At 35.4% G+C, this 17,871-nt stretch overlaps 1 protein-coding gene across 2 annotated transcripts in view; it reads left to right on the top strand.

The window, feature by feature from the left end:
- KIF1B (kinesin family member 1B) overlaps nucleotides 1-17,871 on the top strand; it is a 185,258-nt gene that overhangs the window by 43,880 nt on the left and 123,507 nt on the right. For both annotated transcript variants that reach the window (XM_027844030.1, XM_027844032.1), the window contains exons 3-5: nucleotides 10,651-10,727; nucleotides 11,900-12,079; nucleotides 15,993-16,058. In XM_027844030.1, the coding sequence (XP_027699831.1) occupies nucleotides 10,651-10,727; nucleotides 11,900-12,079; nucleotides 15,993-16,058 (323 nt within the window). The remainder of the gene's footprint in view (nucleotides 1-10,650; nucleotides 10,728-11,899; nucleotides 12,080-15,992; nucleotides 16,059-17,871) is intronic.

Here is a 17,871-nt window from a genome sequence, read left to right as displayed (position 1 = left end):
GGACACTGGTTGACTTGATCAAAGAGATTTTAAATTGGGGAAGGGAAAGGGAGAGAAAGAAGGGAATAAGCATATATATATAGAGAGAGATATATGTACGTATGTATGTATGTATGTATGTATGTATGTATGTATATATGTATATAGCACTTGCTATGTGCTAGGTACTGTGCTAAGCATTTTTTACAAATATTAGCTCATTTGATCCTCACAATAATCCTGAGAGGTACGTGCTTTTATTATCCCCATTTTACAGTTGAAGAAACTGAGGCAAACAGAAGTTGAAGTGACTTGGGTTCACACTGCATGGACTTGTCCAGGGTCACACAGCCAGGAAGTATCAGAAGCTGGATTTGAACTCAGTTCTTTCTGACTCCAAGCCCAGTGCTCTCTGGACTGTGCCACTTGCTTCCTCAAAATTTAATTTCAGAAGATTGAGAAAAATGTCCAGTTAAAAGTAAAAATTAAAAAAAAAAACCAGACACTTGGTAGAGCAATGAATATGACGCGGAGAAAGCTTGAGGGAACATGCGTAGTAATTTCTAGGAAGAAACAACAAGAGATGTAAGAATAATACTTATAGCCTCAGAAGTCAATTTGCCAATGTACATAATATGGATAATAAAGTGATTTTGACACAGGGGTGTATATGATTGTAGTATATTTGGAGGTGGAATCGTATACTTAACAACTCTGGTATCAGATGCTTCTTCCTGACACAGAAGGTCCAAGCACATTTTGGGGACCTCTGCCCTCCAGTACATTTCACCCAAATGGCTGGAAAACCCAGTCACTTTAATATCTGATCTTCCCCTGAGAGTAATCACTCTGCTTCTGGTTAGTACAACCCCTTAGTCTTACAAGGTTCAAAATATGGAATTAAAAAAAATTTTAAAGGATTTTCTAAGCCCCAAGAGAATTACAAGGCAGCATTCAATGGGACCCTTTCCCCCTGACCCTTGTACTATTTCCATGATTTATAATCTTGGCTTGGGTTGGATCCCCAGGAAGGGGAAAGTTTGCAGGTCATTCTTCCACTGGGTGATTGATTCTGTATCTATATTGCGTTGTTCTTTGGCCAGCATCTTTGGGTCACTGTTCCCTTCTGATGTTCTACTGCTCCTCCATTCAATCCGGCCATACATGTTTGTTTATCCCACCTGTGATTTCCTCATTGTAAGGAGTTTCCTGTGAAGATCCTCATCTACTGATCCCCAGCTGTGCCTTCTCCCTTACTTAGTCTTAAGAGAGGTGCCTTGGACCTAGAAAGGTTAAGTGACTCCCCAGGGTCACACAGTTGATCAGCATCAGGGTTAGGACTGAACCTCCTGCCTCCCTGTCTCTGAGACCAACTCTGTACTCACTAGGCCACCCTGTGGCCTATAGGTTTCCAGGAATCCTTTAGGATTCCTTTAGGAATTAGGAATCCTTTAATGCCAGTGGTGCTTAAAACCTGGGGTTTATGGAACACTTTGGGTTCTATTCAATTTAAAATATTTTGACAATTTATTTTCTTTGTAATCCTATGTATTTTGTTTTATGCATTTAAAAACATTTTTCATTAAAGGGGTCCATTAACTTCACCACACTTCCTGAAAGGTCCATGACACATAAAAGGTTTAGAACCTCTACCTTTTCCTTCCCAGTTTTCCTTCCCAGGTATCTCTGTCCTCCACTGCCATTGCTGGTTCTCTCTTTGTTGATTTCTCTCCTTTACCTTCCCCTGCAGCAGATGGTGCTTGAGAATTCTTTGCCAGGGGAACAGCTCTCAGTCAGCTTGAGATTCCCCTGGTATCTTAGTGATAGGTCTTTTGTGGCTCCTGGTCATAGTATCTTTTTTTTTTAACCTTTGGTTTTTGTTTGTTTTAAAACTCAGGCACCACAGCTTAGTTTCCTCTTTGGGCTGCTCAAATAAATTCCTGTTTTCTGTTCTAGGTTGGCTTGTGGGTGAGTCAGTCCCATTTGGTCCCTCCGTCCCTCAGTGCCTGACTTATGTGTATCTACTTTCCACTGAATATTAGAGTTCAGAGGAGCACTCCCATTCTCTTCTTCACTTGTCTTTCTGTATCCCTTCTTCATCCAGGTCAGCTGGGCAGAGTTATACAAATTATAGGGAACATAGATAAAGAACTGGAAGGTCCCTGAGGAGCCATCTGGTCTGCCCTCCCCCATTTTACAGGTGGGGAACCTTAGGCCCAGAGAAGTTACCAAAGCTAGCTGGTCTGAGACAAGATTCAAACCTGGGTCTTCATGTATCCAGGTCCAGCATCCTATCTATTTATTATACCATGCTTCCTCTTAATTGACCCAGGCTGCTTCTAAAACTGTCTAAAAGGAGGGTAAGTATTGGTGCCTCTTAGTGGCTAGGCTTTGACTCAAAGGGAGAAGGGCAGCCTTGCCTGCTTTAGTACATTCATGAGAGAGAGGGAGAGAGACAGAGAAGCACTCTTTGTTATGTATGACTATTTGTGAACTTGAGGATAGCACTATGGGGAACATTTGGGTGAGAAAGGGAAAAGGTCTTTGTGTTGGGATGGGAGAGAAAATTGATCTATCACCGTCCTTTCTTCTACTGTGCACTCTTCTAGTTGTTAAAATGAAATTGCACAATTCCCTAGACTTTCTTCATTGTACTTATTGTTACTTCTCATCCTTCCCACTCTAGCTCTTCACAACTTCTTCCTCCTCTCTGCCCCCAGTAACTTCTTTCCTACTCCTCACTGAACAGCAGCTGCCTAAACTTACTCTGTACTATTTTTCCTTCTGCTGCATGCTGTGAGCTCCAGGCTAATGGGTCACTGTTATTGACACTGAGAATCATCATTATTACTACAAGGGCTGCTTCTACCATTTCAAGGTTAATATATATTCCTATAGAAATACTGTTATTTCTGGTGGTTAGTTTGTATAATGCTTTAGAAGGTGTGTTGATAGAGCATGGGACTTGGTGTCAGGAAGATGTGAGTTTAAATCTGGCTTCAGACATGTACTAACTGTATGACTTTGGCCAAGTCACTTAATCACTGTCAATCTCAATTTCCTCATCTTTAAAATGAGGATAATAATATACCCTACCATATATTATGCTATATAAATAATAGTAGCTGTTATAATTTTTAAGGTCAGGTAGGTAGCACAGCGGATAGAGCACTAGGTCTGGAGTCAGAAAGGCCTGGAGTCAGGAAGACCTGAGTTCAAATTTGGCTCCAGACACTTAGTAGCTGTGTGACCCTGGCCAACCCACTTAACCCTATTTGTCTCTGGTTCCTCATCTGTAAAATGAGCTGGAGAAGGGAATGGCAAACCACTCCAGTATCTCTGCCAAGAAAACCCCAAATGGGGTCATGAAGGGTCAGACACGACTGAAATGACTGAACAACAAAAATGATTTTTGAATGCCTGGGCTCATAATCTGGTAATTAGTTTTCTGTCTTTCTAGTGAAGTGTGGTGCTTGATGAACTTGGTCAATCAGTCAAACAGCAAATGTTTATCATGTCTACTACATGTTAGGCCTATTGCTGGGTGCTAGGGATGCAAAAACAAGCGATACTTTTGCAAGGGCCCCTTTATGTTATGTTGTTACAGAATGTTGACATTAGAAGAGGCCCTCTCAAAGGTCACTCATTCCCAAAAGCAGTAATCTCGTTTTGTAACCTTCATGGAGAACCCATATGACTTCTTGAAAAGTCTAGTTGTTAGAAAAGTTTTCATTTAAAGTGAATTCTGCCTCTTTCCAACTTCGACCTCATTTCTAGTTTTTCATTCCAAGGACAAGCAGAGCGATACCAGAGCCTTTCAAAGATACTGGAAACTGCAGTCAGGAGGTGCTGGGTTCCAGTGGAGCTTCTGGCACATTCTAGCTCTGACTGGTCAAGGTTATGGGTTGGACTTAATGGCTGAGGAGGTGGCCATTCCAACTCTCTGATTGAAGGATTTTGTGAAACCACAGAACTAATTCCATATGCCAATGAAATCACCAAAATGGACCCAGGAGTAGATGCATCAGAGTTGTATTTATGTGCTATGTATTCACTTTGTATAATCAGTGTGTACAGTACATTTATGCTTATGCTGTAGAATGTGGAGTCAAATTTTGTTGTGTTAAGTGACTCTAGAGATTTTTTTGTGTGTCTTGTTTTTTTGTTTGATTTGTTTGCTGCTGAATTGTTGGTAAGGAAGGCAAACACAAATTATAATGCTGCTCTTACAGGAATATTCTTTGTTTCAGTTTTGACCCTGCTATGCAACATAGTTTTTAGGCGTATATTTGGTGTATGATCCTCAGAAAGTTCTACTTTTAAAAAATTCATTGGTCTTCAAATATAACAGTTTTCATTTTATATGGTTTTTTTTCTCATTTGTGTATCGTATACAGGGCGCTTTTGGAAGAAAGAGATTGTGTTGAAGGTAATGTCATTGAGCTTGCTAATGAAAGGTTAAAAACATTTTCTTAGAAAAGTTAATCTAAAGTTACACCATTGCCTTGCTGATAGACTAATTACAGTTGTCTACAAATTTTTTAGTATTAGTTTGCCAACAACAGTTTAATTGCTACATTGGGACTTTGAGATAACACATAAACAAATTTGTTCTCAAAAATAAAAGGGCCTTTAAATACAAACTCTGTTGTGATTGTCTTCTTCATTTTCTAGGGCTCTATAATCAAAACATTATCTGGGTATGTCTTGTAGTGAAGTATCAGATGAAGTGCATGGTAGGAGGAGAAAAAATCATTTATAAAAATCTCTATGTGGTTCATTCTGATCCTTGACTGCATGCTCAAATGGTATCACTATGCATGGGAAGAGAGGTCTGCAATAAAGAAAAATTTAATGGTAATTGGGTGGTAAAGAGTTAGTGGTATAGATAGAACCAAAAAAAGCCACCTGTGAATTGTTTGTTGTTCATAGAATGATAGAATGGTAGCACTGAAATGGGATAATTTAGTTTAACCTCCTCATTTTACAACTGAAGAAACTGAGGTTCAGAGAGAGAAAGTGACCTGATCAGGGTCACACAGATACTGGTAGAACCAGGACTTGAACCCATTTCTCCTGACTCTTACCTAGTCCAATGCTGTTTGTACTGGATCATGTTGCCTTGATTGCCATTAGGGAATTGGGAGAACTATTAATACTGTGTTCAAGTGTATAAAATCCTAGCTTTAAAAAGATAATGACCAGTTAGTCTCCATTTCCACTGATAATATAAATTATTAAATGAATGTTAACAATTATATGAGTGATAGCGAGGGCATGAAATAATTTTTGAAAGGATACTAGACATTCTTACCACTTTATTCACTCCTATAAGAACTTGAACTCTTGCTTTCCCAAGCTGTGACATCAACCTCTAATGTTTCCAGTTCTGGTTATTGCTAACTAGCCTTACCTTGTTTCGGCTCACATTCATGTTTGACTAGGAAGATGGATCAATTGACCTTTCAACTTCACAAGCAATGTTGCCTCATTTAAAAAAAAAAACTAAACTGCATTTTTTTCTTTCTTTTTTTTTGTGAGGCAATTGGGGTTAAGTGACTTGCCCAAGGTCACACAGCTGGTACGTGTCAAGTGTTTGGTCTGAGGTCGGATTTGAACTCAGGTCCTCCTGACTTCAGGGCCAGTGTTCTAACCACTGCGCCAACTAGCTGCCCCTGCATTTTTTTTCAAACAACAAAATCTACCTTGTCTTCTTCCCACCCTTCCAACCCAGAGAAAAACCCCTTTTACAAACATGCATACTCAAGCAAAGCAAATTTCTTCACTTGTCATGTCCAAAATGGGATATATGTGTATTCGCATGTACATATATATGTCTCTTTTGCACTCGTAAGTCTTTCACCTCTTTACCAGGAGGTGAGTAGCATATTTCATAATTTGTCTTCTGGAATTATGGTTGGTCATTATTATGATCAGAATGTCTGAGTTGTTCAAAGTTGTTTGTCTTTATAATATTGTTATTATCTAAATTGTTCTCCTGGTTCTATTTACTTCACTCAGTATCAGTTCATACAAGTCTTTCCAGGTTTCTCTGAATCCATGTCCTTCAATATTTCTTTTTTAAAAACATCATCACAGTTATCCCAAGTATCTCTCTCCCTCCCTGAGAGCCATCCCATATAACAATTAGTATTTTTTAAAGAGGAAAAAGAAGCAGCACAAAATTGGATACATTGAAAAAGCCGCAAAACATGTACGCTGTGTGACACTATGAATCTCCCACCTCCACAAAGGTCCACAAAGGGGTTTCACCTATCTTTCCTTTTGGGTCCTGCATGATCTTTATAATTGTGTTACATTCACTTTTGATTTTTTTTTTTTAGTACATACTTCCATTTTACATTGTTGTGATAGAAGGAGCCATTGTAGATCACTGAGGAGTAGAATTAACATAATGAAAATGGTGCTTGAGGAATAGAATTCTGTAGGATGGATTAGAATAGGAGGAAGCTGGCTACAGAAGAACTGGGACTTCATTTTACAGATGAATTCATAAGCTTTGGAAGTTATTTAGGCATGAGCTAATGTGGGCCTGCAACATTTGTAGTTATAGAAATGAAAAAGAATAGATATTGCAGGGAGAAAGCAGCAAGACTGACTCTGGAATGAAAGACAGAGGAAGAAGCAAAAAGAAGGGGCTTTATGCTTGGAATTTTTAAAAGTAGTCATGGTAGTGACACTAGTGTTTTGTAACACTGTCCTCACTTTTATCCTTAATGTTTTTCTAGAAAAATACAAACTTTTCATATAAACAGGTAAAGGAAAAGTGAGGCATTAGTCTTATATTTTCAGTGAATGAGAGTAGCAAAACGAGATGTAACAAGTAACTATAAATGACTTGCATTAGGAAGATTGTGAAGAGTTACCTGTTTGGCAGGGAAAATGAACTCTCTTCTGACTTCTTCAGTTTCAGGTGTTAGTATATCCAGTTGGCGATATCTTATGGGGAGTTGAAGATAAGTGACTAGAGAATGTGAATAAAGTCAGGGTCATTTTCTAAAATATGTTAGAACAGACTTAAAATATGTCAGGGCAAATTTCCAATAGTTTGCTGCAACTGATTTGGCTTATTGGCTAAGTGGTTTTGTTAATTTTGGCAGTGATCCAGCATGTAGTTTTTCTTTTTTTTTTTTAATAGTATTTTATTTTTCCAATTATATGTAAGGACAATTTTTAACATTCATTTTTATAAGATTTTGAGTTTCAAAATTTTCTCCCTCCCTTTTTCCCTTCCCTCCTCCCTAAGATAGTAAGCAATTTGATATAGGTTTCATATATATATATATAATATATATATATAATATATATCACATGAATATTGTATATACGATATATAATATCATATATAATATATATCACACAATATATATTATATAATATATATGAAACATATATTATATATAAAACATATATATATATACAATTGTGTAAAACATTTCCGTATTAGTCATGTTGTGAAAGAAGAAACAGAACAAAAGGAAAACATCATGAAAAAAAGTGAAAATAGTATGCTTTGATCTATATTCAAACTTCATCAGTTCTTTCTCTGCAAACGGATAGTATTTTCCATCATAAGTCTTTTGGAATTGTCTTGGGTCATTTTATTGCTGAGGAGAGCTAAGTCAATCATAGTTGATCATCATATGATGTTACTGTTACTGTGTACAATGTTTTTCTGTTTCTGCTCACTTCACTCAGCATCACTTCCTGTCTTTCCAGGTTTTTTTGAAATCCACTTGCTCATCATTTCTTATGGAGTAGTAGTATTCCATTATATTCATATACCACAACCTGTTCAGTCTAAGTCCACCAATTGATGGGCATCCCCTCAATTTCCAATTCTTTGCCACCATAAAAAGAGCTGCTGTAAATATTTTTGTACATGTAGGTCCTTTTCCCTTTTTTATAATCTCTTTGGGATACAGACCTGGTAGTGGTATTGCTGGATCCAAGGGTATAGCTGGCATGTAGTTTTTCAATGATGTAGTATAATGAATGTTGTAAATATCTCTCTGCCCTATTTTGTGCTTGGGATGTCTACTGTTATAGATATTTGAGTGCCAGTATCTTGATATTTATACTAAAGCTACTATCCTTCACAATTTTGGATCACTTGGCAGGGATATTTTTAATGAGAGATGTATTCTCACCCCCCTTTTTTTCTGGGTATTGGAAAAAGACATGGTAGACAGAGTCATGAAGTTGAATTGATTAAATTGAATGGGTGTAGTTCTAGTCATTTAACATTTCTATGAATCAGTTTGTAACTCAGAAAAATGATATTGGGATGCATAAAAAGATTTTGTGTGTGTGTGTATACACACACATACTTTTTTCTTTTTTTTTTTTAAGGAATGAGCTTAATTGAAAATTCATATTTCTTTGCATTTTCTTTTTATGGCTTCCATTCTTGCCATGACTGAGTTGAGATGCTAAAATTGAGCCATTGGCTTATCATAAAGAATAAATGTGTCTTATATCTTGCAGCTTTGCTAAGTTGGTCTAGTTGTAAACTGTTCCACTCTGGAGAACATTTTGGAATTACACCCAAAGGGCTATAAAACTGTGTATACTCTTTATACACATCAGTAGCACTATTAGGTCTATATTTGAAAGAAATCAAAGAAAAGGGAAAAGAACCTATTTGTACAAAAATATTTACAGCAACTCTTTTTGTGGTGCCAAAGAACTGAAAATTGAGAAGCACATTAATTGGGTAATGGCTGAACAAGTTGTGGTAAATGATTTTGATGGAATACTGTTGTGCTATAGGAAATGATGAGCAGGGTGTTTTCAGAAAAACCTAGAAAGACTTAAATGAATTGATGCAAAGTGAAGTGAGCAAAACTAGCAAGACATTGTACACAATAAACACAATATTGGAACAGTGATCACCTGTGAAAGACTTAACTATTCTGATCAAGACAATGATCCAAGACATTTCCAAGGGGCCCATGACAATAAATGCTATCCACCTCCAGGGAGAGAACTGATGAACTCTGAGTGCAGATTGGAGCATACTTTTTTTCTTTCTTTCTTTCTTTTTCCTGGGGGATTTTTGGATGTTTTCTTTTGTAATATGGCTAATATGGAAATATGTTTTGTATGACTTCACATGTATAATTGATATATTGCTTGCCTTCTTAAGGGGCGGGGAAGGAGCAAAATTGTTTTATGTGTAATTAGTAAATATTTAATTAAATAAATAATATATTTTTAAAAAGAATAAATGTCTAGTTATTTTGTAGAATCCTTTGTTGCATATGTTTTTAATTTCTCAAGAGGGAATTTTCTATACATAGTGTCCATGTCTTAAATGCACCTAATCAGTGCTCAGTGTATACTTGCAGTATATTTATATGGTTTGTGGCCAAAGACGCTTCAAAATGTAATGTACCTTAAGTTTCAGAAAGGTGACAAAAATGGGCCTTCGAATGCAGTTTTCTTTGTGAAATCCTAAATTCCATGAATGATAATTAAAATGCTATTTGTAATGTTAGACAATTTTGTAATCTTTTCCCTTTGTCTGGAAGCATATTTCATTGCTTAGGTTATCTTTTATATGAGTATGTTTTGTTGCTATCTAGATCAAGTGTCACATGACTGTAATATGAGCTATAGTAATCCTCCATTCTGCATGTTTGTCAGCATTTGAGGTTGGAATGTTAGATTCTGGCAATACCATATGCAATGGAATTAAGCAAGAGAAGTACAGTAGCAACTGTTGCTATTTGTGTCACAAGCAGCTGCCTATGGTAGACTTTTTTTCTTTCTCCATCTCTGATAGCCTTGGATTGTGGCCCTGCCTTAGAGACACAGCATCTGCTTGAGGTTTAATACATGAGTTCATGTATTAAAGATTCTTCACCATATAGATTAAGGGGATCTGAAACTTTGTACGCACGAAAAAAGAAAAAGGAGTTAAGCCTTAGCATTCTCATGCTGTCTGTAAGGAGTAATATGACTAGTTTACATTAGGAATTACTTTGGTGGAAGCTCATTGAGTCAAAAAAAGAATTTTCCCTTCTGTTTATAACATGTCAAGATAGTTAACTATTTATAGTAAACTGTATTTCTGTAGTTCTTTGGGGGAGAGGGGTGGGTTTCAAGCCTTTAGGAACATCAGTTATTGGTGGCATGGACTTCAGCCAAATATCAAGGGCAGCTTCCAAAAGTGAATACCTTTTTGAAGTAAATGAAAAGAGCTGATAAATGTTTTTTAATTTTTGTTAGATGGTAGCCTTACTCTTGGTTTTTTTTTAATTGTAATGCATTAATTTCTGACCTAAAAGTTTAAAGCCCTAGGAAGTTTAGTTTCATCCTTGATATAGTAACATGGCCCATTTCCAACTTTCTGCTACTGGCTTTTATGAGGAGGTCAACTGCTGTAATATATACATATTTTTAGATTTTTAAAAAAATATTCCATACACTAACAACTTCATAAAAATGTGTTTATTTTTCCTGACCTATATGCCCTATCAAAATTCAGTGGTATGGTTGTACTGATCTAATTTTACTTTGTATGTAATACAGTATTACATGGTAAGTTTTTTGATCTGATACTGAGGATATATGTTTAACCAAAGAGTTTTAATGACTGAATGACTTAAGATTTTTTTAAAAACCCCACATTTTTTTCTCCTTTAGGTATTGTCAACCCAAAGAACCCAAAGGAAGCGCCAAAGTCCTTCAGCTTTGACTACTCCTACTGGTCTCACACCTCGGTGAGTGCTTCATCCCCCAAAAACCTGGCAAAAGCCTTTGAAATTCCTCTGTTGTTAGATCTCCTTAAGTTTACCCTTTGCTTTCTTTCTCTTTTTTTTCCTCCTCATCCCACAATGCCTTCTTGCTTTGGGGATAATTCTAATTAACTTTCCATATTTTTTATTTGTAAGCAGTTAATGTCAAGGATTTTGTTAGTAAGTGCATTTGGATCACCAACTTGTAAAGATTTGAAACACAGTAAATATATTGTATATTAAAATGATACCAGTCATAAGTTAATTTATGGAAGTCTCTTAAGACATTTCAGGATCTTACTTGCAGTATCTCAGAACCATCATTCATTTAACAAATGTATTATATACAGGGCACTGTGCCAAGTGCTCTTGGGGTATAAAGAACATCATAATTTTGCCATAGGTAAGTCGAAGTGCTAATTAACAGTATGTTAAGCAGCAGTTCGTTATATTTGTCAATGAAATTTTGAGGGAAAATAAGGACATGAGGAATATATCCATAGCTAATGATGAAGTTACAGTTTTGTTCCAGTAGAACTGTTTAAGTTCTTACATTTTAAAAAAAAACTCAATTGAGGAACATGAGTTTAGATTTAACTAGTGAAATCATAGATCTTTTAAAGTTTTATAGACTGGGAAAAAAATTGGGGTTAGGGATCCAGACTTCCCAATGTAAAATCAGAAAAAAAATCATAGTAGTAGCATCAGCACACTCTGCTCCAACTGTATTGGACACGAAACCTTACTGACTTCCAAGAATTGTTCTTAAGCCAATTTGAACTGGCTTTTCATCACTAAATTCTCTTGTATTTAAGGGTTTGTTTGTTTGTGGTGATGGTGATGGTGGTGAATAAGAAGTTTCATTTTCTAGGTTTTGGTTGACAAAGCCCATTTGCCAGAGTGAGTTGTTTGAAAGGGTTTTGGAAACATTTGTCACTGATAGTTACTTAACTTGGAATACTCATATGCCAGGCAATACATATTCTTGTAAAGTTCAAAGAAGTATCTTTGTATATGGGATTAATTTTTAATTTTTCCTTTCCTATTCCTAGCAATTGTGCAAGAATCAGTTAGTCAAAGATCGACTAGTTGTCCTACACACTTATGAAAGCATGAAGATAAAACATCCTTTATTTTTATCTTTTTAATCTTTGTAGCCTGAAGATCCCTGTTTTGCATCTCAGAACCGGGTGTACAATGACATTGGAAAGGAAATGCTCTTGCATGCCTTTGAAGGCTACAATGTTTGTATTTTTGCCTATGGACAGACAGGTGCTGGAAAATCCTATACGATGATGGGCAAACAAGAAGAAAGCCAGGCAGGCATCATCCCACAGGTAAAATCAAATCCCATGAGAAAATTGATTTGCAGTATAACCTTATTTTTTTTCTAGGATTACTAATTATATTGTTAGTTATTTTTAGTTATGTAAAGAGAACTTTTCCATTGTGATGATAAATAAATGATCTTTCTCCTTATTGTTCCCTTGCTAGCTTAAATCACATGTAGAAATAAAGACAGGTTTACTCCAGAATGTATTTATTAGTTGCTTAGTTCTTTTGTATGATTGGTGTTTTGAATTTAGAATTGAAGGTAATTGGGAGGGGACGGAGGAGAAGAAAATTTTATTAGGTTGAAAAACCATCATCCCAAACTAGTAGACAACATTGTCAAGAAGATTTGTGGCCATAAGAGACAAGACTTTGGAAAACGGCAGACAAATTATGGTTTATTAGAAGATGAGGGGAGTAGGGGAAGATTCAGCAAGTGTCTCCCATCATATTCATCACAGTCAATGACCTAATTTTTTTATTCCATTGGTATTTGGTATTTGTATTTGGTAGTTTTATTCTGACCTAATGATATTTGACTGTTTTGTGTATGTGCAGAGACGTCAACTTTTTTGAAGTGCTTTTGACAAATTTAATAAGTATTTATTAAAATATAAAGTACTCTAATATGTAAAGCACTCCAATAAATACCCACCTCCTCTACTTAAGGAGCTTATGCCTTAGGAGATTAGACCTATCCACAAATAACTATAATACCAAATGCAATTCATGAGAGAACCTCAGATGTAAGTATTATGAAAACCCAGAGGAGGGAAAAGTCACATCTGTTGCTTTTTTCATAGAATCTCTTTTGAATTTTTACCACAGTGCTGTATTTGCAACATTTTATAAGTGAAGAAATTGAGAAACAAAGATTGTCAAAAATCCCCAATCAGTCAGCTGATGGAGTTAGAGATAGAATCAAGATCTCCTGATTTTTAGTCTTAGTGGTCTTTTTGCTCTACCAGGAATCTGCCTATCTTAAAGCAAGAACTAGGAGTAATACTGGAATAATAGTGAGGGGGCAGTTGCTGTCTTTTTTCTTTTTCCTTCTTACTCTACTTTTTTTTTATTGATTTATTTTGATTTATCAATAATCACTTCCATATGCTTTTGAGTTTGAAATTTTTCTCCCCCTTCCTCCCCACCACCCTCCCCAAGACAGCGCACAATCTGATATAGGCTATACATTTATATTCATATTAAACATATTTTCACATTAGTGATGTTGTAAGTAGAAATTAAAACCAATAGGAGGAACCATCAGAAAGAGGAAACAAAACTCAACAGAAGAGAAAAAAATAACAATTTGGCTTCCATAGTTCTTTCTTTGGGTGTGGATAGCATTTTCCATCACAAGGTCTCTGGAGATGTCTTAGATCCTCATATTGCCAGGAAGGGTTAAGTTTATCAATATTAGTCATCACACAACGTGGCTGTTATTGTGTACAACGTTCTTTTGGTTCTGCTCACTTCACTCAGCATCAAATCATACAAGTTTTTCCAGGTTTTTCTGAAGTCAGCCTGTTCATCATTTCTTATAGCACAATAGTATTCCATCACATTCATATACCACAACTTGCTCAGCCATTCCCCAGTTGATGGGCATCCTCTCAGTTTCCAATTCTTTGCCACCACAAATAGAGCTGCAATGAATATTTTTGTACATGTAGGTCCTTTTCCTATTTGTGTGATCTCTTTAGGATATAGCCCTAGAAGTGCTATTGCTGGGTCAAAGGGTATGCACATTTTGATAGCCCTTTGGGCATAGTTCCAGATTGCTCTCCAAAATGGTTGGATCATTTCATAGGCAGTTGCTGTCTTAACAAGAGTTAGTAGATAGAGGTCTCACTCTATGCAGGATGGATCTGACTAAATGCATTTTATTACGTTTTATGAGGAAGAGCAACTGCTTCCTTGAAAATGCATCATGGTGGATTTATAAATACAATAAAGGTACTGTCATTGCCATCATATTATAATCACTTGACGTTTTCTAGAAATTTCTAAAAGGAGAAAATTGTTGTACTACTGAAACAGTGAACACTTTGTGACCCAGAACATGTTACATTGTGATATAAACTTTTCAGAAAATTTCAAGTGATTTTTAATTAGAATATTTCCCTTGTATTTAAAAAAGATTATGTTGCAAAACCTAAATCATACTTGTTCATCTTTAATTCATAATGAAGAATAATAATAGCACAGTTAATGCCATATTTATACTTTCCAGAAAGTTTAGGAAAAGGAAAAAGAAATAGCCTCTACTTTCCTTTTTTTTTTTTTAATGCTTAATTCTCAGACACAGTAGGAATATATCTTAAAGAAGAAGTCCTTGATGGAGACTGAATGTTTCTTTCTTCAGTTGATGTTTTTGACCCTAACATCATTGTAAAACCAATGAAAAAACTGTTTGGAAGTACTCGCCATAGAAATCATTTGGGAAATTAGTTCATCTTTGAGATGAATTGGAGATCCCTGAAATGCAAGACTGTTAATTAACCTAGGACTACATAACTGCCAGGTCTCTGGAAGTTTTTGTTAATGTTTGTTTCAGGAATTGTTCTCTTCCCTTGGCCTTAAGTTATCAGGAATGGGAGCAGAGGGTGGGGTTGCACGAGCTGCAGAGCTTCAGAGAGAATGTCTTTGCATTTTTGAAAACTTGCTGGGTTTCACTCTTAATGAAGATATGCTAAATGATTTTTAAGGTATTCCTTATTTTAAGGCTGGGACACTTACTTTGGTTTCAGAGAGTAAGGCAGATAAGTAGCTGCTTTCCCCAGTGCAACATTTATCTGTAATTTCCAGTTTTGATGCAAACAAAACATTTATATTTGGGGAGATTTTGTTAGGTGAGACCTGCACAACAAATTATTCCTTTCACCAGTGTGAAAATTCTGAATAAGTAACATTAGTACTTATTTGTCTTGATTTTCCCCCATGAATTTAGATGAGCAAAATTAGTGAAAAAAGTTTTGAAAAATTTCCATTTTCTCTACTTTTCTTTCTTTCAAAGGAGAACTTATTGGAGGGGGAAGCATATCAAGAAATTACTGTGGTGTTTAAAAAGAATATCAGTTTTTACAATTTCTCAGTTTATATAATTACCATTATCATTTATATTCAAAAGTAGTCTCATTAATAGTTTCTGAGAATGGCAAGTTAGATTACAAATAGTAATCCCATTTAAATTTTTCATCATACAGGTATTCTTTTTTGTCCTTTAAATTATTTATTATTGTAGTTTCTTTGTAACCTTATTTTATCTTTTTTTTCTGATAGTTGGTACATATTGGTTTCATATTAAATAAAACCTGTCATCTTTAAAAACCTGTCATCTTGTAGGGCACCCATTAATCCTTACTTACACTTATTAGTGGTCATTAACACGTGTAAGACTAATTTAATATTGATTTGATTTTAGAGACATGGCAAATGGGAGACCATTAGAATTTTAGGATTATTTTAACAATGACAAAAAAGACCATTGATTTTACAGGTAGTGGGAATGAAGAGTCAGTTTTCAATCTCTTCTAAAATTTTTGTTTTATTTTCCTACAATTCCACCGGTATTTATTGTCAGTCACCTAATGTGACTGATTGTTATCAAACATATTGAGTGGAATCCCTTTATAGTCTACCTTCCAACAAGCTCTTTCTTTCTGTACCTTAAAATAGTGGTGAGGTGCAGCCTATAAGGGAAACAGAAGACTACATGGGAGAAATGAAGAAATGTCATGCTCCAAGACTTTCTTCTTCGTTTTCTCTAAAGACAGAGTGTTGTTCAAAGAGTGCCGTTAGTATCATTCATCTCTTGGGAAGAAAAAAAAGATACACAGGTCATAATTGTGTTTTTTAAATGTTGATTAGTAATGAATATATTTGACTTATGTCTTTTATCTTCTTCTGCTTCTATAGTTATGTGAGGAACTCTTTGAGAAAATCAATGATAACAGTAATGAGGAAATGTCTTACTCTGTGGAGGTGAGTAGTAGTAGATTGAAAGCAGAAATGTCAGCAGTAGCTACATATCTGAGCATTTGAAATCAAATTCATTTTCTGCCTTTTTTATAACAGCGACCCCTACCTTAAGTGTTTAAATCAGGACAGTTTTACAGTCACTATGATTACATCTAATTTGTTTATTATTATTTATTAGACATAATGTGATACAATGGAAATGTGGTTGCCAATAGACTAAAATTCTAGTCCTAATTCAGTTATACTTAATTCAGTAATCTTTTATGAAATGTTCTGTGGTATATATTGGAGATTCCAAGATAGAGTCTGATTTTAATTTGTTGTAAGACCTCAAACAAGTTAATTAGCTTTTCTGTTTTTTTATCATCCATAAAATGATAGCTTTGACTATTGATTGGATTTAGATAATCACTAATGTAAAACTTCTTACAGTTCTAAAATTCTGTGGATGACAGTTACTTTACTAGATTCTGGATCAAGTATGGAATTAAATAATAGGAATTGAGAACTCCATGTTCTAGATCTAGAACATTCCCAAGGGAGATTCCTTGTTCATAACTTGAGAAGTGTTTTTATTCTGATTGTTTCAGCCAAAGTTAAGAAGACAAGGTCTTTCCTAGAAATAAAGATTATAAGTCTTCCCTGGTACAGATTTCGCAAAACTCTTGACGCTTGGAAATGTTATGATTAAGTAAATTTTATATCCTTCATGTTTTTAAATACTCCGTTAGTATGTTTCTGAAGCCAAGAAAAACAAGTTCTGGGAGATTTTTTGTGGGGGACAAAGTTTATCTTAAGTCTCATACTTTCAACTCAGAACCTAAAGCTTATTTCTCTCCTAGTTTTGGTTCTGAGTTGACAGTATAGCATGTTGGTCTGCCGAGTTAGTTGTACATAATTTTTTATCAGGAGTCTTGGTTTAAGGCATGAGACCGTATTTTGACATTTCCCTGGGACTCATCCTTTATTCTCTGACTGACCTATCATTGGAGCCTTGTGGAGGCTCTGCTCTTTGCTCCTGGGGGCAGACAGAGGCACAAATATCTTTTTAGTTATAATGATTTCTCCCTTTTGGCAAATACAGAGTGATCTTGAATTAATAGTAGGGGGAGATAATATGTGTCCCTTTAAAAATAATGTGGTTCCCTATTACTAGCATCTTGACAGATGAAATAAAAAGTGAAGGAAGGATGCAATTATGGCTAAATAATACTGATTTTGAAATGTTGGTGTTCTTTTTGTTGACCAATCTCTTACTATTGATCCTCATTTAAACCATATGCCTGTCAATGCTTTTATTAAAATGTTGTTTAATTCCCATTATTTTATATTTTAATTACTGAAGTCACTAAAATCAGTATAATAGGATTAGTCTGACACTCAGACACTCAGATATCATACCACCTTTTTTTTCAAAAGGATGTTGCTCTTGTTTATTGTACTGTGGTGAGCCTAAAAGCCTTGCCCAAACTATCACTGATCTCCTTTTAACTGCCTTGGGCATTTTCCTTTTACCTGTTTGAGTTATGTTAACAGTTGTAAATTTTAAAGAATACAGCCTTGTGATAATGTTATCTAGAAAGAGGGACATGGTTTTCTACAAATATTTTCAATCAAAAATCAGCTTCTGAATATTCTAAATCTAGTCCTAAGGCTAAAATACTATTTTTTTTTTGGAAAAAAACCCATGGCTAATTGCATTTTTCATAATTGATTTTCAGGAGTAGTGGATAAATTCTGTCTATAGAATTTGTGGACAGAATTTATGGACTAAATATGGAAAATAAGACACACTTTTGGGACATTCTTAATGTAT

The sequence above is a fragment of the Vombatus ursinus genome, unplaced genomic scaffold, assembly GCF_900497805.2.
Source record: "Vombatus ursinus unplaced genomic scaffold, bare-nosed wombat genome assembly UNPS02014932.1, whole genome shotgun sequence".
In the NCBI taxonomy this organism is placed as follows: domain Eukaryota; kingdom Metazoa; phylum Chordata; class Mammalia; order Diprotodontia; family Vombatidae; genus Vombatus; species Vombatus ursinus.
The sequence above is the reverse complement of the archived record's forward strand: the minus strand, read 5'-3'. Positions and strand labels throughout refer to the sequence as shown.